This window comes from Scyliorhinus canicula, chromosome 26 (genome assembly GCF_902713615.1).
Source record: "Scyliorhinus canicula chromosome 26, sScyCan1.1, whole genome shotgun sequence".
NCBI lineage: Eukaryota > Metazoa > Chordata > Chondrichthyes > Carcharhiniformes > Scyliorhinidae > Scyliorhinus > Scyliorhinus canicula.
In genome coordinates, this window is record NC_052171.1 from 17,195,902 (window position 1) to 17,219,864 (window position 23,963).

At 49.4% G+C, this 23,963-nt stretch overlaps 1 protein-coding gene across 6 annotated transcripts in view; it reads right to left on the reverse strand.

Moving 5' to 3' along the window:
• Positions 1 to 23,963, reverse strand: part of LOC119957330 (netrin receptor UNC5D-like) — a 464,604-nt gene that overhangs the window by 103,136 nt on the left and 337,505 nt on the right. For all 6 annotated transcript variants that reach the window (XM_038785226.1, XM_038785223.1, XM_038785222.1 and 3 more), the window contains one exon: positions 20,862 to 20,965. In XM_038785226.1, coding sequence (XP_038641154.1) covers positions 20,862 to 20,965 — 104 coding nt within the window. The remainder of the gene's footprint in view (positions 1 to 20,861; positions 20,966 to 23,963) is intronic.

Consider the following 23,963-nt stretch of genomic DNA (forward strand, 5'->3'; position numbering starts at 1 on the left):
CAGCGAGGTCTGTCCCTCAAGGATCTCTATATCAAGAACCCCACCCTGTTCTCCCCACCTCCTCGGGTTTCACCTCCCCATCACCCAGCCCTGAGGCCACCTGAAATTACCTGCTCATGGATTCTGGTACGATTTGCACTGCCAATCGTGGCCACTGTGCTGCTGGGACAGGAGAGCTGCTGGCCAATCAGATTGGTTGGCAGCTACAGATAATAATAATAAGAATCTTAATTGTCACAAGTAGGCTTATCTTAACACTGCAATGCAGTTACTATGAAAAGCCCCTCGTCGCCACATTCCGGCGCCTGTTCGGGTACACAGTGGGAGAATTCAGAATGTCCAATTCACCTAACAGCACGTCTTTCGGGACTTGTGGGAGGAAACCGGAACACCCGGAGGAAACCCACCCAGACACGGGGAGAACTTGCAGACTCTGCAAGTTCCCAAGCCGGGAATCGAACCTGGGACCCTGGCGCTGTAAAGCCATAGTGAAGCCACTGTGCTGCCGTGCTATTTGAGGATTCCACTTGAGGTGGGACTTCCTCCCAAGTGAAGGGCAGAAGTCCCTATCTCCAGCCAACTCGTGCTCCAAATGCCTACAAGGCAGTCATTGCCAGCGGTGATGCATTCCACGCTGCCTCTTCATATGGCTGGGTGGGAAACCAAGCCACCCAAAAAACTCCTATCCTGTGTGTTTATCTGGCGAGCTTCCCTTCAATGCATCTCTGTGATTCACCTTAAGCACTTGTTCAGGTAGTGGCATTCACTTTATTATACTGTCTGGGTAAAGATATTTCTCCTAAACCCCCGACTGATGGAGTCTGCACGTCCTCCCCCTGTGTGCGTGGGTTTCCTCCGGGTGCTCCGGTTTCCTCCCACAGTCCAAAGATGTGCGGGTTAGGTGGATTGGCCATACTAAATTGCCCGTAGTGTCCTAATAAAAGTAAGGTTAGGGGGGGGGGTTGTTGGGTTACGGGTATAGGGTGGATACGTGGGTTTGAGTAGGGTGATCATGGCTCGGCACAACATTGAGGGCCGAAGGGCCTGTTCTGTGCTGTACTGTTCTATGTTCTATGAACTATTTAGTCAGTTGTTTGAACTTCAGTCCTTCAGCTCAGGTCTCGTCAGCAAGTGGAATTATCACCTCTACGTTTATCCTGTCAAACCCTTTCATTATCTGAAATAACTCGAGCGGGAACAACCTGGAAGCAATACTTGCTGCCCATCGGCAGCAGATTAGAGCTAAAATTTCTAAAATCAGGTTGCTTTTGCAATTGATTTTGGGTGACTGGCTGCTCTGCCGCTTGCAATGAAAGAAAATAATTTATGCTTTCATTGCCCTGCATGGCGGCTAAACAAAGCACGGCTGGCGACCTGGAGGTGCACCCCAACCATCGTTTTCTTTTCATCAGTGTAAGTGCGTTTGGCATCACATGCCTTTGCTTTGTGAGCCTGTGAGCTGTTCCAAAAACTGGTGTATTTCCGCCAAGCCAGCCAGCCAATCGTTGCACAGGGAAGAATCTGAGCCACTAGCAACCTCGGCTCGCTCATCATCATCATCGAAGGGTCTGGCACTGCGATTGTCCTGCGGTGAATCGCTGCCTGCGTGAGAGTGAGTCACTGGCGCAGCAACCGGTGACAGCACGATATTGATGGGAAGCTGGCAGCCTTTTCCCCATGATACTCATATCCCTCCTAGACTTCAATTCCGTCTGTGAGCCACCAATCAGGTCGAGCACCATGGGTGGGTTGGGTGGTGGTGGGGAGGCCGGAGTGGGGTTGGGGGGAGGGCGGGGGGGAGGTTTAAGAACATAAGAACTAGGAGCAGGAGTAGGCCATCTGGCCCCTCGAGCCTGCTCCGCCATTCAATGAGATCATGGCTGATCTTCTGTGGACTCAGCTCCACTTTCCGGCCCGAACACCATAACCCTTAATCCCTTTATTCTTCAAAAACTATCTATCTTTATCTTAAAAACATTTAATGAAGGAGCCTCAACTGCTTCACTGGGCAAGGAATTCCATAGATTCACAACCCTTTGGGTGAAGAAGTTCCTCCTAAACTCAGTCCTAAATCTACTTCCCCTTATTTTGAGGCTATGCCCCCTAGTTCTGCTTTCACCCACCAGTGGAAACAGCCTGCCCGCATCTATCCTATCTATTCCCTTCATAATTTTATATGTTTCTATAAGATCCCCCCTCATCCTTCTAAATTCCAACGAGTACAGTCCCAGTCTACTCAACCTCTCCTTTTAATCCAACCCCTTCAGCTCTGGGATTAATCTAGTGAATCTCCTCTGCACACCCTCCAGTGCCAGTACGTCCTTTCTCAGGTAAGGGGACCAAAACTGAACACAATACTCCAGGTGTGGCCTCACTAACACCTTATACAACTGCAGCATAACCTCCCTCATCTTAAACTCCATCCCTCTAGCAACGAAGGATAAAATTCCATTTGCCTTCTTAATCACCTGTTGCACCTGAAAACCAACTTTTTGCGACTCATGCACTAGCACACCCAGGTCTCTCTGAACAGCAGCACGTTTTAATATTTTATCATTCAGATAATAATCCCTTTTGCTGTTATTCCTACCAAAATGGATAACCTCACAATTGTCAACATTGTATTCCATCTGCCAGACCCTAGCCCATTCACTTAACCTATCCAAATCCCTCTGCAGACTTCCGGTATCCTCTGCACTTTTTGCTTTACCACTCATCTTAGTGTCGTCTGCAAACTTGGACACATTGCACTTGGTCCCCAACTCCAAATTATCTATGTAAATTGTGAACAATTGTGGGCCCAACACTGATCCCTGAGGGACACCACTAGCTACTGATTGCCAACTAGAGAAACACCCATTAATCCCCACTCTTTGCTTTCTATTTATTAACCAATCCTCTATCCATGCTACTACTTTACCCTTAATGCCATGCATCATTATCTTGTTCAGCAACTTTTTGTGTGGCACCTTGTCAAAGGCTTTCTGGAAATCCAGATATACCACATCCATTGGCTCCCCATTATCTACTGCACTGGTAATGTCCTCAAAAAATTCCACTAAATTAGTTAGGCACGACCTGCCCTTTATGACCCCATGCTGCGTCTGCCCAATGGGACAATTTTTATCCAGATGCCTCGCTATTTCTTCCTTGATGATAGATTCCAGCATCTTCCCTACTACCGAAGTTAAGCTAACTGGCCTATAATTACCCGCTTTCTACCTACCTCCTTTTTTAAACAGTGGTGTCACGTTTGCTGAATTCCAATCCGCCGGGACCACCCCAGAGTCTGGTGAATTTTGGTAAATTATCACTAGTGCATTTGCAATTTCCCTAGCCATCTCTTTTAGCACTCTGGGATGCATTCCATCAGGGCCAGCAGACTTGTCTACCTTTAGCCCCATTAGCTTGCCCATCACTATCTCCTTCGTGATAACAATCCTCTCAAGGCCCTCACCTGTCATAGCCTCATTTCTATCAGTCACTGACATGTTATTTGTGTCTTCCACTGTGAAGACTGACCCAAAAAACCTGTTCAGTTCCTCAGCCATTTCCTCATCTCCCATTATTAAATCTCCCTTCTCATCCTGTAAAGGACTAATATTTACCTTAGCCACTCTTTTTTGTTTTATATATTTGTAAAAACGTTTACTGTCTGTTTTTATATTCTGAGCAAGTTTACTCTCATACTCTATCTTACTCTTCTTTATAGCTTTTTCAGTAGTTTTCTGTTGCCCCCTAAAGATTTCCCAGTCCTCTAGTCTCCCAATAATCTTTGCCACTTTGTATGCTTTTTCCTTCAATTTGATACTCTCCCTTATTTCCTTAGATATCCACGGTCGATTCACGGTTTGCAAGGTGAGGGGCAATTTGAAAGAAATGACTTTGGTTCTCCCAATGTTTAAATTGAGACAGTGCAATTTATCCCCATTGGATATCAGAAAAGCAGTCTGGCAGTCCAGAGTTTGAAGATTGTGTATTGAGCTAAATTTCTGCAAACAGAAAATCCCCATTCCCAGATACCGGTTCTGTGTGACTTTGATTTAATTTATTTTTTTCCCCATTATTGTTGACACAAATCGGATTTGAAAGTTGAAAAAAGTCAGAAATACACAGTTATTATACATAAGCAGGTGTTGAGTCAGCTTTTGTACAGTGTAAGAAAAGGTTATGAAAGGAATTGCTGACTGAATCTTAATCAAAGTGCTGCAGAGTGGTGGAGGATTGTTACAGGGAGAAAGGACAGGTGGAAATCTGAGAGAAAATCACTGTTTCTGAAAACCTCCTCAAAAGGCTGCGATGATGCGACGTTCCTTCATTTGTGATGAAATCAGGTGCGGAATTCTCTGTCGGCTGAGGCCGAAATCAGGAAATGCGATTCGGTGGAGAATCTGAAATCGAGGTAGTTGCTGGTTTCACGCCAAATTGCAATTCTCCAGTGTCTCGACAACGGCGCCAATGCAATCCGGTCCGCGTGTACAGTAAACACTGTTGGCCTATCATTAGCGGGCCTGACATTGTCTTCCCCAGTGCTCTGCGAATCACCGCCTCCACAGGGGGAGAAATAGTTTCATAGAATTTACAGTGCAGAAGGAGGCCATTCGGCCCATCGAGTCTGCACCGGCTCCTGGAAAGAGCACCCTACCCAAGGTTAACACCTCCACCCTATCCCCATAACCCAGTAACCCCATCCAACACTAAGGGCAATTTTGGACACCAAGGGCAATTGATCATGGCCAATCCACCTAACCTGCACATCTTTAGACTGTGGGAGGAAACCGGAGCACCCGGAGGAAACCCACGCACACACGGGGAGGATGTGCAGACTCCGCACAGACAGTGACCCAAGCCGGGAATCGAACCTTGGACCCTGGAGCTGTGAAGCGATTGTGCTATCCACAATGCTACCGTGCCGACGGCGAGATCCCTTGTGCTTCTTAAAATCGAGAAACAGGCTGCTGAGGAAAGAGAAGGTAGGACATGGAGAGGCACGACCCGTGGGCTGCCGGTCCTGACACTAGGATGGGGGCCCTGCCAGGGGTTGACAGGAATGGGGCCGGGGTGAGCTCCCATGGGACTGGGGCGGTGTCCAGGCAGTGACCATTAATGCCGCGGCCTGCAAGGCAGCCATCTTGCTGCGCACCTCACTGACCATCCATCTTGGCCCCTGGTTCTGCAGAGTGACACCAGCATATGGGTGCCTACCCAGCCCTCACTCTCCACCCCACCCCAACCAGCCGCCATCTGCCAGCAGGGGATCACGCAGCCCGGCTGCTGCTCAGTGATCCCAAGTGGTGTGTGGTGCCGCTCCGCTCTGCCTGCACTGCCCACCAGCTGCAGCAGGGACAGGAGCAGGGAGTGCGACGTGCTGCGGTGTTCCGGCATCTCCCCTGTGGGAGTCTCCAGCACGGCCCCCCTCACCTCCTCCTCCCTCGGGGTGCCCGATGGCTGCTCCATGGTTCTGGCACATGGGCCTCGGCCAGCACCTGCACAGATTGCCCCAGGCTTTGGACATGCTGACCCACAGCAAAACCCTCGCCCCAAGGTTTCCACCGCGAACGCCACCTGTGTGGTGTTGGCCTGGTTGGCATGCATGGTCGGCACCACCTTCTGTTCCTGCACATGGTTGGACTGCTCCACCTGCACCTGCAGCTGCTGGATGCGCGCCGAGAACCCGTCATGCAGTCCTTGTCCCCGTGACTGCGCCTCGATGATGGATGGGACTGTCCGTTGCAGAAGCCCAAAACCTATCTGGACGGCAGCTAGTCCCTGGAGACGGCCTCCCCTCCGATCGGGTGCACCTACCTCCACCTGCTGTACCGCAGCACGTATGTGGCGTGCATCAGAGTGTCCCAGGAGCTCCTTCACTAAAGTGCCAAACGCGAGGTGAGTGCTTCTGGGATGGTGGAGGGTGTTGTGGAGACGGCAGTGACGGGAAATCCGTGTCAGCCTTGGCCTCGAGGTCCGGGGTGTCCAGGGTCTCGGGTTTATGGCTCGAGTACATGTTGCTGTCATTGTCGCTGCTCGGCAACTTAGTGGGGTCTTACTATCTCGCTCGACTCCGACCTCCACCCAGCAACTTTCCTCGGGCCCACCGGCCACGTCCAGGACCCGCTACTCTGCCACGGTGAGGTCCGGCGGTCCCCTTCAGTCTTTTCCCACTCCCGACCGTTATGAGTGGCCTTCTCCTTAGGGCTGGGAACAGAAAACGCACAGTGTTAGACAGCCTGACGCATGCAGCCCAGGGGGGTGGGTAGCTGCTTCAGCGGCCAGGGATCTCGGCCATGGCGGCCGTCATGGATGCCGCTTGTGGGTGCAGGGTGGAGGTTTGGACACTCTCTGTTTGGGGGGTTAGGGTGTGTGGGAGGGGGGTTGGTGCCAATGGCACAGTGCTGCCTACTCACCTCGGCCGCCCTGAGGCCATCATGCAAGTTTCTTACGGCACTGCTGGCCGGTCCAGACGGTGTGGCTCGTTGAGCTTACAGCCTCTGCCACCGGCGCCCAGGCATGGCGGATGGCAGCAGCTGGCAGCCTCCTTCCCGGGCTGGGGTACAGGGTCGCCCGCCTCCCCTCCCCGGCGTCCAGCAGGGCCTCGAGTGTTGAGTCCATAAAAGGGGTCTCGCTCTCCTCACTGCCACCTTGTTGGCTGTGATGGTGTGTGGGGGGAGTGCAGTGTGTTTCTGCGGCTGCATCTTGTCAGCCTCCTGAATGTCAATGGGAATCGGCGATTCCCCACCGTTTCTCACTGGAATTGACTGTGTTCCACATGGCTCTGGTGCTGGCCCCTTAAACGTTTGTGACTTGGTCCAGGTGCGGCGCCAGTTTTGCTGTCGCAGAACAGCCACGAATCGTGCCCCGGCGTCAACACGTAAGTGTCAGGAACGGAGAATTCCGCCGCAGGAGTTTGTAAGCCGTTGTCTGCATTTGCCGTGGTTTCATCGCTGCTTTTTTTTCTGAGACAGCCCCCAACTGAAAGAAACCCGACCCACCTGGTGTTCCTGCCGGGGTGTTGTAAATTGGAATTCTTGGCTGTGACACCAGACTTCTGAGAAATCAGCCTGTGGCTTAGGTTGCTGGAGAAACAGAAGCTTATTGGGAAGAATGTACAAAGGTAGAAGTCAAATTGCAGCCAGCGTTCAGAGGAGGCGGGGATTTCGTTTTTTTTCGCAGAAGGTAAGCAGTTCAATGGCGGTAGAGCAGCCAGGAGTGTTAGACCTCTGAGGTGGAAAGTCGAGGCAAGCTGGAGAAGGAGACCAAACATGCTGATAGAACATAGAACAGTACAGCACAGAACAGGCCCTTCGGCCCTCGATGTTGTGCCGAGCAATGATCACCCTACTTAAACCCACGTAACCCGTATACCCGTAACCCAACAATCCCCCCATTAACCTTACACTACAGGCAATTTAGCATGGCCAATCCACCTAACCTGCACATCTTTGGACTGTGGGAGGAAACCGGAGCACCCGGAGGAAACCCACGTACACACGGGGAGGACGTGCAGACTCCGCACAGACAGTGACCCAGCCGGGAATCGAACCTGGGACCCTGGAGCTGTGAAGCATTGATGCAAACCACCATGCTACCGTGATGCTGGGGGCAGAACTCCGGAAAGGTGTGCCTTTTGGAGGATATTGTAACCGTGGAACCCGGGTGTCGTAAAGCTGCTGTCAGATGGGATGGGACTTCGGGTCCAACTGCTGTGGGAATGAACTCAAATTTCTATTTGGAACGAACAGAGCTCTGACAACAATTATTGCCATAGATACTGAAGGGACCACTGAAGAAATCGGAGAGATTCAATTGAAAGTAAAATTAATCGCTTCTATGCAAAATAACTTGCCTGTTGAGTCATGTTTAATTTACGTGGACTTTGCCTTGGATTGTTGCAGGAAAGGTTTGGAAAAGTGAAATCTTGCACATCGGTTCCTTCCATTTGGGTCATGTTTGTGAAGTGAAGTTCTTTCATCTTATTGGGATCCACAAGGCTGGAACACATTGCAGAAACTGATGACTTAACTCCTTGCCTGTTCCCCATAATCCTTCAACCCATTACCAATTAAAAATCTGTCTAACTCCTCCTTAAATTTACTCACTGTCCCAGCATCCACCGCACTCTGGAGTAGCGAATTCCACTGATTCACAACCCTTTGGGAGAAGTAATTTCTCCTCAAGTCTGTTGTAAATTTGCTACCTCTTATCCTAAGACTATGGCCTCTCATTCTAGACTGCCCCACAAGAGGAAGCATCAACTCCACGTCTATTTCATCCAAAAAACATTTATCATCTTGTATACCTCAATTTGATCGCCCCTCATTCTCCTAAACTCTCGAGAGTATCGGCCTAAACTGTTCAATCTCTCTTTATGAGATAAACCTGTCAACTCTGGAACCTAGTGAACCTCGTCTGATCTGTTGATGGGAGTTCAGAATTCTCCTCTGACTTAGTTTGCTGTCTGATCAATGTCGGATACCCTGCTTCGAGCTCTGGGCGGAATATTTGAGCCTGTACCTCCTCCATTGCGCTTCCTGTAACACCTCCAGTTTAGGACAATGGGGCACAGTCTCAGGATACAGGGTAGCCCATCGAAGACTGAGATGAGGAGAAATTTCTTCACTCACAGTGTTGTGAACCTGTGGAATTCTCTATCAGAGAAGGCCATGGAGACCAAGTTCTTAATTACATTAAGAAGGAAATAGACAGATTTCTAGTCTCTAATGGCGTCAAGGGGTTAGGGGAGAGTGCTGGAGTATGGTGTTTGTCTTGTTATGCTCTAGGTGTAGCATAAGCCGCTTCCTTGTGGTGCACTTGACAAAGGAAGGTTCAGACGTGGAGATAACTTCAACACGTTTATTAACCTTTTTACACTTCTATTACTCGGGTTCGACACTACTGTTAATCCTACTATAGTTACCCAGACTGACTAACCAGTCTGCTGCAATCCACGTGGTGGGTGTGATGTTGAATCAACCCTGTGTACTCACTGAGTGTCTCCACTGGAAAGAGGAAGATCATGTTTGTGGTGTCCTTTATATATGGGTTGGTGTAATGCCCTCCTGTGGTCGTGTCACCTCTGTGTGTATCGTGAATGCCCATTGGTCGTGTCCTATCTAGCTGGCCTATTGGTTGAGTGTCTGTGTGTCATGTCTCTGGTGCTCCCTCTAGTGTCTAGCTAGTCTACATGTATTTACATTAACCCCTTGTGTATTTACAGTGATGCACATCACCACAGTGTTGTGCTGGAGTATCAGCCATGGTCAGATTGAAGGGTGGAACAGGGTCTGTGGGCCGAACGGTCGGCTTCTACTATTTTCTATGATTCCTGGTGCATTTCTCCAGCACCAGCTAACACCTGTCCTCCCTCCCTGCTTCCTGTTCAGGTAACCCTCCGCTCCCTCTGTCCTCAGATATCGCCCAACTTCCCCAATCGCTTCCAGCACTTCTGGGTTTTTTTTACTGTTTCTTCAAACTGGCAGCTTCAGCGGCATTTTATTTTTTGTCATAAAGCAGTGTTATTGTTCCTATCTTGCATGTCAGCCTTTTCCAACAGAACCCGCTGCAGCAAAGCCGAGAGCCTGGTTGGAAAAAGATAACAAGTATGCTTAAATACACTGATTGAAGCTGCAGCAGGCTTGTGGCACAGGGTCAGGAGGCAGCAGGGAACATTTTGGATCTGCTTTTTACAATTCAGATCAGCACCTTGCTAATGTGGAAGTTTTCTTATTATCTTTGGGCTTAATCCAACAAAGCAGACTTCAAGCTCTACCCGTTGGAGCTGCTGAAATTGTATGCTGCGTTCTCATGTCACAGAGTGATTTGTATTTAATTTCAGTGCAGAATGCTGATGCAACGGCAACAGTACAGAGTAAAGAGGCATCAACCGACAAACAAAGGTGCCAAAAATTCCTGGTTGCTCCCCAGCTCAGCACAAATAAAAGATTGCAACTGGCAGGATTTTATGTGACAATTTTACACAAGGAAAGGATCAGCAAGCATGGAGTTGGCAGGAACTGATTCTGTTCACTGTATTTATTGAATCTCAGGTTAAGGGCCTCTGGCCTGAAGTCCCACACCAATCTGCACAAATTTAAAAATGTGAAAGTCAGACCATCTGATCTTGGTTCACTTATCCCTCATTTTCCAAGTAGAGATTTTAACCCACAACGACGCCGGGACCTCGACTTCAATACGTGATGAGATTTGAAGGTTGGTGGAGGACTGCGGCTGCAAGATGATCCTGCAGATTTAATTGTCAGCCCTGAAGCCTCTGAGGGAGGAGGCTGTGGGTCCAAGTTCTCCCTTTCTTTCTTTCACAGGGGGTGGGCATCGCTGACTAGCACACCATTTTTTGTCCATCTCTAAATGCCCTTGAGGTGGTGATGAGCTGCCTTTTTGAACCGCTGCAGTCCATGTGGTGTAGGTACACCCAGACTGCTGTTAGGGAGGGCGTTTCAAGGATTTAATCCAGCCACAGTGCAGGAACGGTGATATATTTCCAAGTCAGGATGGTGAGTGGCTTGGAGGGGAACTTGCAGGTGGTGATGTTCCCCGCGTATCTGCTTGCCCTTGTCCGACGCGATGAAAGTAATTGGTGTGCAAGGCGCTGCCTAAGGAGCCTTGGTGAGTTACTGCAGTGCATCTTGCAGATGTTACACAAGGCTGCCACTGTTCGTCGGGGGGGGTGGAGGGAGTGCATGTTGAAGGTGGTGTGTTGCCTGCTAATCAAGCGCATTGCCTTGTCCCGAACGGTGTCGAGATTCTTGTGTTGTTAGAGCTGCGCTCATCCAGGCAAGCGGAGAGTATTCCATCACATTTCTGCCTTGTGCCTTGCAGATGGTGGACAGGCTTTAAAGAGTCAGAAGGTAAGCTAATCACCACACAATTCCCAGCATCTGACCTGCTCTTTTAGCCACAATATTTACAAGGCAAAACTACTTCGGATTCTTGTCAATGGTAATCCCGAGCATGTTAATTGTGGGGGTTCATTGATAGTAATGCCATCGAATGTCATGGGGAGATGGCTAGATTCTCTCTTGTTGGAGTTGGTCATTGCTGGCGTTTGTATGGTGTGAATATAGTTGTGCCGTTACCAGACTCCTAAATGGCCCTCTTATGTCTTTACCCATTTTCTCTACTGAGTAATACTACACTCCTGTGTGCTTCACCCGATGCCTGTGTCTCTGTATTTATATTGTGTATTCATGTTTGCCCTGTGTATTATTTCATATATGGAATGATCCATCTGAACTGTACACAAACAATACTTTTCACTGTTTGTACCTCAGTACACGTGACAATAAACAAATCCAAATGCGAGGAGACTGTGCTGAAGAACTCGTGCAGTGATGTCCCGGAGCTGAGATGGTTGACCTCCAAACATCACCCTGTGTGCCGGGTATGACTCCAACCAGCGGAGAGTTCCCCCCTGATTCCCATTGACTCCAGTTTAGCTGGGGCTCCTTGATGCCACACCTGGTCAAATGCTGCCTTAGTGTGAAGAGCAGTCACTTAGAACATAGAACAGAGAAGAGTACAGCACAGGACAGGCCCTTCGGCCCTCGATGTTGTGCCGAGCAATGATCACCCTACTCCAACCCACGTATCCACCCTATACCCGTAACCCAAAAACCCCCCCCTTAACCTTACTTTTTAGGACACTACGGGCAATTTAGCATGGCCAATCCACCTAACCCGACATCTTTGGACTGTGGGAGGAAACCGGAGCACCCGGAGGAAACCCACGCACACACGGGGAGGGCGTGCAGACTCCACACAGACAGTGACCCAGCCGGGAATCGAACCTGGGACCCTGGAGCTGTGAAGCATTTATGCTAACCACCATGCTACCGTGCTGACCACTTGCACCTCTCTTCCGGAGTTCAGCTTTCGACCAAGGCTGTAGTGAGGGCAGGAGCTGAGCGACCTGGCGGAACCCAAAATGAGTATGAAGGAACAGGTTATTGCTGACTAAATGCCGCTTGATAATACTTCTGATCACCCCTTCCATCACTTGCCTGATAATTGAGTGGGGACTGATGGGGTGGTCCATACTTGGGCAATTTTCAACATTGCCAGGTAGATGCTCGTATTGTAGCTGGACTGGAACAGCTTGGCTAGGGGCTAGGTTCTGGAGCACACATACTATTGCTGGAATATTGTCAGGACCCAAAGCCTTTGCAATATCCAGTGTCTTTAGTCATTTCCTAATATCACACGGAATTAATCCAATTGGCTGAAGACTGGTACCTGTGATGGCGCTTCTGAAGGAGGCCGAGATGGATCATCCACTTGACACTTCTGGCTGCAGATTGTTGTAAATGTTTCAGTCTTGTCTGGTGTGATGTGCTTCTCCATCATTGAGTTTGGCGATATGCGTGGAGCCTTCTCTTCTAGTGGTTGATTAATTGTCCACCACCATTCACGACAGGATTGCAAAGCTTCGATCTGATCTGTTGGTTGTGGGATCACCTAGCACTGTCTATCTCATGCTGCTTTCGCTGTTAGGAGTACAGGTAATCCTGTGTTAATTTTTAAAATATAAATTTAAAGCATCCAATTTTTTTTTTCCAATTAAGGGGCAATTTAGTGTGGCCAATCCACCTACACTGTACATCTTTGGGTTGTGAGGGTGAGACCCACGCAGACATGGGGAGAAGGTGGGAACTCCACACGGTCAGTTGCCCAGAGCCAGGACCGAACCCAGGTCCTCAGCGCCATGGGGCAGCAGTGCTAACCACTGTTCCACCATGCCGCCGGGGTAATCCTGTATTGCAGCTTCACCAGGTTGACACCTAATCTTTAGGTATGTCTGGTGCTAGTTCTGGCATGTCCTCCTGCACTCGTCATTGAACAAGGCCCCTGGCTTGGTGGGAATGGGAGAGTGAGGGATGTGCTGGGCCATGAACTTCCAGATTGTGGTTCAGTACAGTTCAGCTGCTGCTGATGGTCCACAGTGTCTTACGGTTGCCCAGTTTTGAGATGCTAAATCTATTTCAAATCTATCCCATTTGGCACGGTGGTAGTGTCACACAACACAAAGTGGCCACTGATACCCATACCAACATGGACTGATGCATCTGTCGCAGGCAATTGGGTGAGGATAAGGTCGGGTATGTTTTTCCCTCTTGTTGTTTCCCTCACCACCTGCCACAGACCCAGTCTAGCAGCTGTACCCTTCAGGACTCAGCCAGCTTAGTCTGTAGTGGCGCTACCAGGTCACTCTTGGTCATAGACTTCCCTGCCCTGAGTTAATTCTGTGCCTTACCACTCTGATCTTTGACTTTAGCATAGAGGAGATCTGATTCATCAGCTGAGAGGGAGAGGGGTGGTGGTCAGTGGTAATCAAGGGGATTTCACTGCCCAAGTCTGAGCCGATGACATAAGACTTCATGTGGTCCAGAGTCAATGTTGAGGACTCCCAGGGCAACTCCCTCCCGACTGTACACAAGTGTTCTGTCACCATGGTGTTGATGGTATCTGGGATATTGCCTGCACGATAGAATTGTTGAGTATGGCGATGTCAGAAAGTTGCATGGCTGGACTATAAGACAGCTCTCCCAATGTTGACACAGCCCCCCGATATCAGTAAGGAGGACTTTGATAGGTTAACAGATCTGGATCTGGTGCGTGATTGTCATTTTTGGTTCTTCGGTTGATGCCAGGCGATCTGTCTGGTTTCATTTCCTTTTACTGGCTTTGACGCAGGTTATTACAACTGAGTGGCTTGCTGGGCCATTCCAGAGAGCAGTTAGGAGTCAACCACATTGCTGAGTCACATGTAGGCCAGACCGGGTAAGGACGGCAGATTTCCTTCCCTGAAGAGCATTTGTGAACTTGATGGTTTTGACAACAACCAATGATAGCTCTGGTCACCATTTCCAAGATTAGCTTTTAATTCCAGATTTTATTCATTGAATTTAAATTCCACCAACTGCTGCAGTGGGATTTGAACCCCTGTCGTCAGAGCATTAGTCTGGGTCTCTGGATTACTGGAGCATTGACATTACTGCTACTCCACCATTCCAAACCTACTCCATCGTCCTGAGCACCAGATTCTCTGCTGATATTTGCAGGGCAGCGAGTCCTGCATTGGCATGGGATGCCATCATTCACGACAGTCAATCAATGGGCAGAGATCACTCCAGAGCAGTGGTGGGCAATCTGTGGCCTGGGAGCCACATGCGGCCCACCAGGCTTCTGAGTGCCACCCATGAGACGTTTTATTGACTGTTGCCTACGCGCAGAGTGACCACGTTGTGCTGGTTGCCACCTGTATAGCTTTTTCCCCGAACGGTTTGACTGAAGTGATACGAATGTAAAGCAAGGGCAAGTGAAGTGAGGTGCTTGCTGATTGCTCACAATAATGAGGCAGCAGGGTAGCATGGTGGTTAGCATAAATGCTTCACAGCTCCAGGGTCCCAGGTTCGATTCCCGGCTGGGTCACTGTCTGTGTGGAGTCTGCACGTCCTCCCCCTGTGTGCGTGGGTTTCCTCCGGATGCTCCGGTTTCCTCCCACAGTCCAAAGATGTGCGGGTTAGGTGGATTGGCCATGCTAAATTGCCCGTAGTGTCCTAATAAAAGTAAGGTTAAGGGGGGGGGGTTGTTGGGTTACGGGTATAGGGTGGATACGTGGGTTTGAGTAGGGTGATCATGGCTCGGCACAACATTGAGGGCCGAAGGGCCTGTTCTGTGCTGTACTGTTCTATGTTCTAATGACTGTGATAGCCAGGCACTCACTGTGTCAAGTCAAACGTAAATATTTCTTTTGTCTTCATCACTTGAAATTGATGGCCGTTCCATTCATATACGAATGATTTTGCAATTTCTATAACTCGTTATGAAATATTCAGTGTGTATTGAATATATTTAATCTGATTTGAGGGTCACAGCGACTGAACATGACAGATTTCAATCTTGCAGCCCACTGAGATGGAGAGGCCGCTCTTGCGACCCACTCACCAGACCAGGTTGCCCATTGCTGCTCCAGTGGATTCACATATTCAAGGCTGACACGCCCATTGCAGGACACAGTGCTACAATGTCGGAGGTGCTGTCTTTCAGATCAGTCATTGAGCCACTGCTTTCTCTCAGGCGGACGCACAACATTCCATGGCGTTCTTCAAGGAAGAGCACAAGAGTTCTCCTCAATATCCTGCCCTTGAATCAATATCAGCTGTCATCCTGCTGCTGGTGAGACCTTGCTTTGCACTAATTGGTTGCTACATTACCGACATTGCAACAGGACCTGCATTTCAAAAGTACTTGATTGGCTGTAAAGTGCTTTTGGCCATCCTTGAATACCTGAAAGACAACCACATGAGTACACAGATTGGCAGGCTGCCCACTTTGGTACATCAGAGTTAAAATCGAGCCTCTGTATCGCTGTACGTTCAGCCTTTCGGGAAGAAAATGACGCCAAAGAACGAACGAATGATCACGATACACCGCATTCCATCCACCTGAGCTAGAACGGGCAAGGTGTCAACCACGGTCTGTGCATATTTCCTCCCGACCATAAGTGCAAGCAGATAATATTGGCTTCTTTTGGTCACCTGAACAATCATAAGATCTGGAACCAAGACAGGTCAGTAGAATTAAGATACAGATCAGCCATGATCTAATTGAATGACGGAAGAGGCTTGAGAGGCTGTTCCTGTTGCCAAAGCAACATTTCAAAGCCCAAAACTGGCTGTAAAGCATTTCGGGACATTTTTGTGACGTATTGAAAGGCATATTTAAATGCAAGGTCCTTCTCCATTTTATTGGTCTGCTGCTGTGACAAGTCCACTTTGGAAGCAGACCCATGGAGATCTGTATCCCTGTGAAGCAGCACGGTAGGACAAGTGGATAGCACTGTGGCTTCACAGCGCCAGGGTCCCAGGTTCAATTCCCCGCTGGGTCACTGTCTGTGCAGAGTCTCCCCGTGTCTGCATGGGTTTCCTCCGGGTGCTCCGGTTTCCTCCCACAGTCTAAAGATGTGAGGTTAGGTGGATTGGCCATGCTAAATTGCCCTTCGTGACCAAAAAGGTAAGGGGGGGTTATTGGGTTACGGGGATAGGGTGGAAGTGAGGGCTGAACTGGGTCGGTGCAGACTCGATGGGCCGAATGGCCTCCTTCGCACTGTACGTTCTATGTCTATGTTAAGCAGGCAGCCAGCACTCTGTGCCCCCGCTTGGTACCAGCTGGCTCCTGACAAGTGCTAACCCTCCCTAATCTTACGCTTGCCCAGTAGCACCAACCCCTGCAGTGTGTGTGTGTGGCTGTCCACGTGCCTGCTTCGAGTGCAGGTGGCGACGTCAGTGTGCTGTTCCTCCAAAGTAGCTGGTTCTCCACAGGGTTTTCTCAGCTGTGTGAAGAGAGCAGATGGGACATTATCTGTACATTAGCACACTTGCCCCATTTACATTCTGTCTCCGCAATTCAGGCACCACTCAAGCATTTGTGCTCAGGAAGTGTCCATGGACATTTCCATCTCATGTAACGCACAAATCTCAGAATTTCTCATTGATATGGCACTGACCATGCATTCGCTATGACACAGCCTCAGTCATTTTCATGCATTGCGTTTCAAACAAATTCATCACTTTTAATCAATAAATATCTTGGCATCTGCCAACTGTTGTATATATGAACTTGCAGAGTTTAAAACATGAACATTTGGCCATGGAAGTTCCTCTTTGCAGTAGAGGAGTTAGGAAGCCAAACTAATCTTTCTTAAGAGCAACAATGCCTCAAACCTGTAGTGCAGGCGGGTACAAATACATTTCAGTTTAAATTAATGATCCCATTAACTTTCATATCACCATTGCTAACAGATCTTGCTGTTCTGAACGAGCTTTTATCTATCAAATGCAACCCTTTCTGACAATGTTAGAAGATGAGAAATCGGAGCAGGAGTAGGCCAAATGGCCCCTCGAGCCGGCGCAGCCATTTACTAAGATCATAGGTGTTCTGGAGCTATTCAAATCAGGTAAAGCAGCTAACCTGAACCAGGAGAACAAACAGGCTTCAAGCTCCAGATGAACATGCATTGAGTCTGCATGTCAGACTGACCTCCCCAAAGCCTGCCCACCATCTACAAGGCACAAGTCAGCAGTGTAATGGAATATTCTCCACTTGCCTGGATGAGCGCGGCTCCAACAACACTCAAGAAGCTCAACACCATCCAGGACAAAGCAGCCCACTTGATTGTTTGTGACAAGGGTGCCATTCATTCCCTCCACCACTGATGTACAGTTGTGGCAGAGTGTACCATCTACAAGATGGACTTCTGGAACTCACCAAGGCTCCACCAAACCCATGACCACCACCATCTAGAAGGACAAGGGCAGCAGATGGGAGAAGATGGGAACACCACCATTTAGAAGAAGTCCCCCTCCAAGTCACTCACGAGCCTGACTTGGAAATATATTGCTGTTCCTTCACTGGCGTTGGTTCCGAATCCTGGAATGCCCTCCCTGATAGCACAGAGGGTGTACCGATACCACATGGACTGCAGAAGTTCAAGAAGGCAGCTCACCACCATCTTCTCAAAGGCAATTAGGGATGGGCAACAAATGCTGGCCTCGCTAGCAAAGCCCATATCCCATAAATTAATTTGAAAAAATGATTGAGCTTCCACAGGCCCCTGGGGCAAAGAATTCCAAATCCAAACAATTCTCTGAGTGAAGGAATTCCTCCTCATCTCAGTCCGAAATGGCCTGGCCTTATTCTGAGACTGTATCTCCTGGGACTAGGCAATGGAAACATCCTGGAGGGAGTATGTAATGACAGAACGACCAGTTTACACTAAGGTTGCTTCTGACTCAGCGATTTGCTATGGCACTTCAGAGGATAGCAGGAGTCAACTAATTAGTGCAAGACACGGGAGCCCCATCTTCATTAGGCTGAGGGACATGAGTGGTCCAGTTGGACTTTTCATCGGGAAGATTTTGAATATATTCCATGTCGGTCTGTGTTAAACATTGGGGCCTCGCGGTAGCATGGTGGTTAGCATCAATGCTTCACAGCTCCAGGGTCCCAGGTTCGATTCCCGGCTGGGTCACTGTCTGTGTGGAGTCTGCACGTCCTCCCTGTGTGTGCGTGGGTTTCCTCCGGGTGCTCCGGTTTCCTCCCACAGTCCAAAGATGTGCGGGTTAGGTGGATTGGCTATGCTAAATTGCCCGTAGTGTAAGGTTAATGGGGGGATTGTTGGGTTACGTGGGTTTAAGTAGGGTGATCATTGCTCAGCACAACATCGAGGGCCGAAGGGCCTGTTCTGTGCTGTACTGTTCTATATCTATATCGTTGCTGGAACACAAAATGTAATTACCTGGGAAAGGTGCCAAATGGAAGTTGACAGAATATACACTTTAATTAAATTATGGAAAGAATGTTTACTGCCTCATTCCCCCTGGACAAACAGAAGACATCCCATAATTATGCAGCTTTCCCTTGTCTGAAATTGTGACGGACGAGCACAGAACCCTTTGTGAATTGGACAGAGACTTTCAATGACTTGGAACACAAAGGCATTTTTGCTGACAACAAACGAAGTGGAGCAATTAGCCACTCAATGGAATATTCCTTGCATTCAATTAGAAGCTAAATGCAGCAGAAGCATTGTAATAAAGTTGACAAGAAACCTTGTCACTTTTCCCATAATCGCAGAATATGCACCCGGAAATGCAGCCTGAAAACAGCACATTTGGCCCAGCTACTGGTCGTTGATGTTTATTCTCCACACAAGAGATCAGCTCTGGCCACACTTATCCAACTTGTATCCACCCCTTCACGCTCTTTTCCTTTTTCCCTTTCTCCGACTTGAGCTTGAGTGTCAACATAGCTTTGGCGCACAGCCACTAATCCTGGAATCGAATTCCACACTGGAAACAAGATTTCCCTTGCCTTGGCTTTAAACCTCTTACATTTAGACTTATCACAGTGGTCTACTGTTCTTGATTGCCTCCTTCTATCTGTGCTCCACTGTCGTCTGATCATTTTAAACGCTTTCATCATATCGCCCTGCTTTATTCTTAAAAAAAACCCCACAATGGTTCAAGTCTTCCTTCATAATTGCTTCCTCACGCCGGGCAGTAACCAAGAGATTCCACATTGTACCATCTCTAAAGCCGCAATATCTGTGGCGCTTGGGCCCAAGAACAGCGTGCGAGATTGAATCTCAGTTTATCATTAACGCTTGCATTTTATATCCAATCCCCGTTGAGATCAAATTTTATTTGCTGTTCTTTCAACAGCCTTATCAACAGGAGGTTCTGCCTTTTAGCCATTTGTGAACCTAGCTTGACCAAACCCCTGTGCACTTCTGCAGGATGAGAGGAGGTTGGAGAAGAAGACAAGGATTGGGAGGGAGCTGTGGAGAGATTTCTTGTCACCCAGAAAGTGATGTCGGTCTGGAGCTCGCTGTCTGAAAGGATGATGGAGGCAAATGCCTTCTTCGCATTCATAAAGCTGTCGGATTTGCCTCAGCCGGCAGGGCTATCCTTCACGAGATGGGAGGCGGGACTGGGAGGGATATCTCTTCTTCAGCCAGCACAGACATGTTGGATCCAATGGCCTCCCTCCACGCCGTACAATTTTACAGGCTTGATTTTACGAGGTATCAGAGTCCCTGTAGCACTGCCCTCCCCAGGCCGGGGTGGGGCCAGGCATGCTCCCAATCCGGTGGGTTGCCCTGCAAGTATTTAATGCCTGTCAGGAACATTTATCTGAGCAATCCCCTATCCTGAGCAAATTTGAATCCACTTTGTTTCCTCTGTAACATACCAGCGCAATTTAACCTGCTTCTGTGGGTTGAAGCTCCACACAAATGCCCCAGTACATGATTAATGCTGACACTTTTTTTCATTTATTCTTTCAATGCAGGTGTGCATCTCTGGCAAGGACAACGTCTGTTGCCCATCTCGAACTGCCTTTGAACTTAGGGATTTATTGGGCCACTTCACAGGGCAGTTGATAGTCAGCCACATTGCTGTGGATTTGGAGTCACATGTCGGCCAGGCCGGGTAAGGATGGCAGATTTCCTTCCCTGAAGGACATTAGTGAACCAGATGGACGGGTTTTTAAAGACAGCCGATGATAGATTGGTGGTCACCATCACTGAAAATAGCTTTCAATTCCAGGTTTGATCAATGGAATGGAAATTTTCAGTGCAGCATTGCCACAGGTGCAGTTTGGGGGCAGGGTTGTCCGGCCCCGCCAGCAGTGGACATGGTCACGGGCCAGACACGGAAAATGTGGGAGAGCCGTGACGGGGCCGGACAATGCCAGATTCTGTCAATCTGTCACAGCAATTCACTCGACCAGGACCCGGTCAGCTGTTCATTCACCTTGCTGCTATTTGTGGGATTGCGCAGTTGCACATCTTGGCTGATGCTTTGACTGCACCAGTCACAGAAATACCTTGGCTCCGCGGAATGACGTGCTTTGGCGTGTCTCCGAGAGATGTGATAACATACACAAATGAGAATGCTCCTTTCTTTTATCCAATCAAGTTCCCAGCAGGGGCAGGCAAGGCCCACTTTTTATCCATTTTAAAAATGAGTTGCTTTTGGCAAATCTGCTGGCAGTCGGACTCCCGCTGCTCCGTGGGAGCTGAAACTAAATATAAACACTGCGTGATAGTAAATTCTACCAGGTACTGGAAATCCAGTTAACTAATCCCGCTGTGTCTGTGAAAATCAAATAAAAATACTCAACCGAATGATCGGAATCGAACTTCCAGCAAAATTCCCTTTCAGGTAATGGCTCATGCAGATCACCAAGAAGAAGTGGTTGTCAACATTTTGCGGCGGAAAGCAAAGAAAATTCACTGAGTTTCTTTAATTATGCCTGTTTCCCAGGAGTCAAAAGCTGCTCTTTACCTTCGCAGAAGGAACTCCCTCAGGGGGGCGACAGTGCAAGATGATCTTCCCTTCCAGGGGAACCTCTTTTGCCTGTGGATCCTGCTCAAAATTCTTCCTCAAATCTATTGGGGCAAAGAAAGAGAATCAGATTAACATATTTTGGAACACTTTGTGACTTAAATTTCACTCGCTGTCAAGGGTTTGAGCTCCAGATCCCATTGTGGCCTCTCCCATGCACCCCGTGGCTGACACCTGTTTCCTTGGCACATGTAAAGAATGCCACACGGGTGGGGTGTCGTAAGGTGTGTCATGCCAACGAATCCATCCACAGCAAGATCCAGCATTTTAGAGGAGGGGAAATGCTGGGGAAAGAGCAGGGGAGTGGGCTTAATCGGATAGCTCTCACAAAGAGCCAACACAACGGGCAAAATGGCCGCCTTCTGCGCTGTATGATTCTTTCAAACCAACGCAATCATCTGCCATTTTATAAAACCTTGGCAAGTTAAACCCTAACTTTTCTGCCTTGGTTGTTCTGTTTAATCTTTCTGCTCAGTCTATTTGTTGTTCTGATTATGGCAGGCCCTGACTGAAACAGTGGTTGAGGCAGATTGAAGTGTAACTTTTCAAAGAGAAATTGGTCAATACTTGAAGGGCTGTGGAGAAAGGGTTGAAGAGTGGGCCCAATTGGAGATCAAGTTCGAAGAACTGCCACAGGTGCAATGGGCCCATTAACCTCCTCCTGTGTCGTGTCCTTCTCCCATTTCAATCACTTTGAGAATTGACATTGATTATAAATCATGAATATGGCTTCCAAGGTCTTAGGAACATTATTGTAAAAAATGAGAAGCCAACTCTTTTGAAGAGGAAATAAACCCTCAGGGAAACAATTTCATTCCAAGACATTTGATGGAGAAAATTGATCCATAACCATCCTGTGAGGCTGATAGAAATCCCGGTGCTGCCAGGAACATCCACATGCCGAGGATTGGTGATGGAGCAGCTGTAGCAATTGGACGAAACGTCCGTAATTCAACCTCACAAAAAGGCAGAGGGCGAAACGGAGACCGTCAGTGATGAATTCATGTAGTGTGCTGCCCAGGTCATACAGACATCGAGTCAGTGTGGTAGAGAACTCGGTACAGGCTCTCTCAGAACAATCCAGTCAGTCCCATTGCCTCGCTCTATCCCTCAAATGCCATTCCACTTATATTTGAAACCACTTGCTGTGTTTCCACTGCCCTTGTAGGTAGCTGTAGTGATTCCAGGCCACCGCCACGCACTGTGCAACCACTCCTCCTCCCCCCCGATCCCACCCCACGCCTCCCTGTATTTCCTGCCTGTCCAAAATGAATGATCCCTGCTGCGGGAATGTATCATCAGTTGATGGGAACAACTTTTTTTTGTCGACTGTGTCTAAAACTGTGCACCCATATCAAAATTCCCTCCTCAGACTCGCCTCTTCCATGGAGGACAACCAACGCCCCACTGGCGCAGTCCTGAGGCCAAAATCCTTTGGCAAACCTCCTGTGCACCCTCTCAAGTACTCCCAAACTCTTTCCAAAATTTGATGGACAAAGAGTTCAGTCAAATCATACGAATATATACGGACATGTGAATTGGGAGCAGGAGTCAGCCGCTCTGGCCCTTGAGCCTGCTCTGCCATTCAGTAAGATTATGGCTGATCTGATTGTAACTGTAACCGCACATTCCTGCCTATCCCGATAACCTTTCAACCCCTTGATCATCAAGAATCTATCTCGCTCCGTCTTATAATATTCAAAGTACAGGATTTAGCCGGCCCATTCGCTGCGGGGGCAAATCCCGGAATGGCCGCAAAGTACCAAGAGGGAGTGGCCAAAAACAGGATTTGCGCTGACGAGATTTCAGAATGCCTTCCTCCTGGGGATGACCCAATTAGACTCACACCCAGGACGGCCGCGAACCTGATTGACATCAATCTGAACCCATGGTAATGGACATCACATCTTCAGGCCTAATTGAAGCTTTCACCCACCAGGGTGGGAGCAAATTACTACGGCTTTTTAAAAATGGGAACCAGGCCTTGGCGAAGGAAGGAGAGAACCACTGTCTCCAACTAGCAGCAGGGAGGCGAAGGGGAGCGAGCCCCAGAGAGGTTGGCGGGAGGGGTGGGTATGGGGATGGGGATTACCGGGATGGGGATCACGGATGGTGAGGGTGATCCTAAAGCCTGCTGCCTGGTGTTGTTTGAATAGTTCTTATAGACTTGGGTAGGTCTGCTGTCTGTGCGTCTGTAGCATGAGGGTATCGGCCGGCTGTGGGCCACATGGGGCGGTGGGGGGGGGTAAGGTGTGATGAGAGTGAAAGAGGCTGGCCTCCAAAAGAAAAGCCAACGGACGGAATTCTCCGCTCCCGGGAAAAATCGGGATGGCCGGCGTGAACTCGACCGAGTTTCATGACGGCCTCGGAGGCCGCTCCTCGCCCCCTATTCTCCCCTCCCGGAGGGGCTAGGAGCGGCGCTCCGTAAATCACGGCCGCGGGGGCGTCGTGCCGAGAATGACGCGGCCGGCGCGCCTAATGATATCAGCCGCGCATGCGCAGGTTGGCAGGCTCCAACCCACGCATGCGAGGCTGACGTCATGACGCTGATGGCACAAACCCGCGCATACACGGTGGCCGTCTTTCCCCTCAGCCGCCCCGCAAGATGTGGCTGATCTTGTGGGGCGGCGGAGGGGAAATAGTGTGTCTGATTTGGACGCCGGCCCGACGATCGGTGGGCACCGATCACGGGCCTGTCCCCTCCCGAGCACAGTCGTGGTGCTCTTGCCCCAAACGGACCCTTAGAAGCCCCAAACGGGCATCTGCCGCCCGTTTCATGACGGCAGCGACCAGGTGTGTTTGCCGCCGTCGTGAAACGGTCGTGAACGGCTGGCAGCTCGGCCCATCGGGGTCGGAGAATCGGCGTTCGCCGTGAAAAACGGCGAGCGGCGATCCTTCTGAGCCGGGGGTGGGGGGGGGGGGGGGGGGGGGGGGGGGGGGTGGAGTATCACGGGGGGGGCGCCAGGGAGATGTGAAAAATGTCGGGGGGCCCTCCCGCGATTCTCCCACGCCGCGTGGGGAGCGGAGAATTCCGCCCAACAT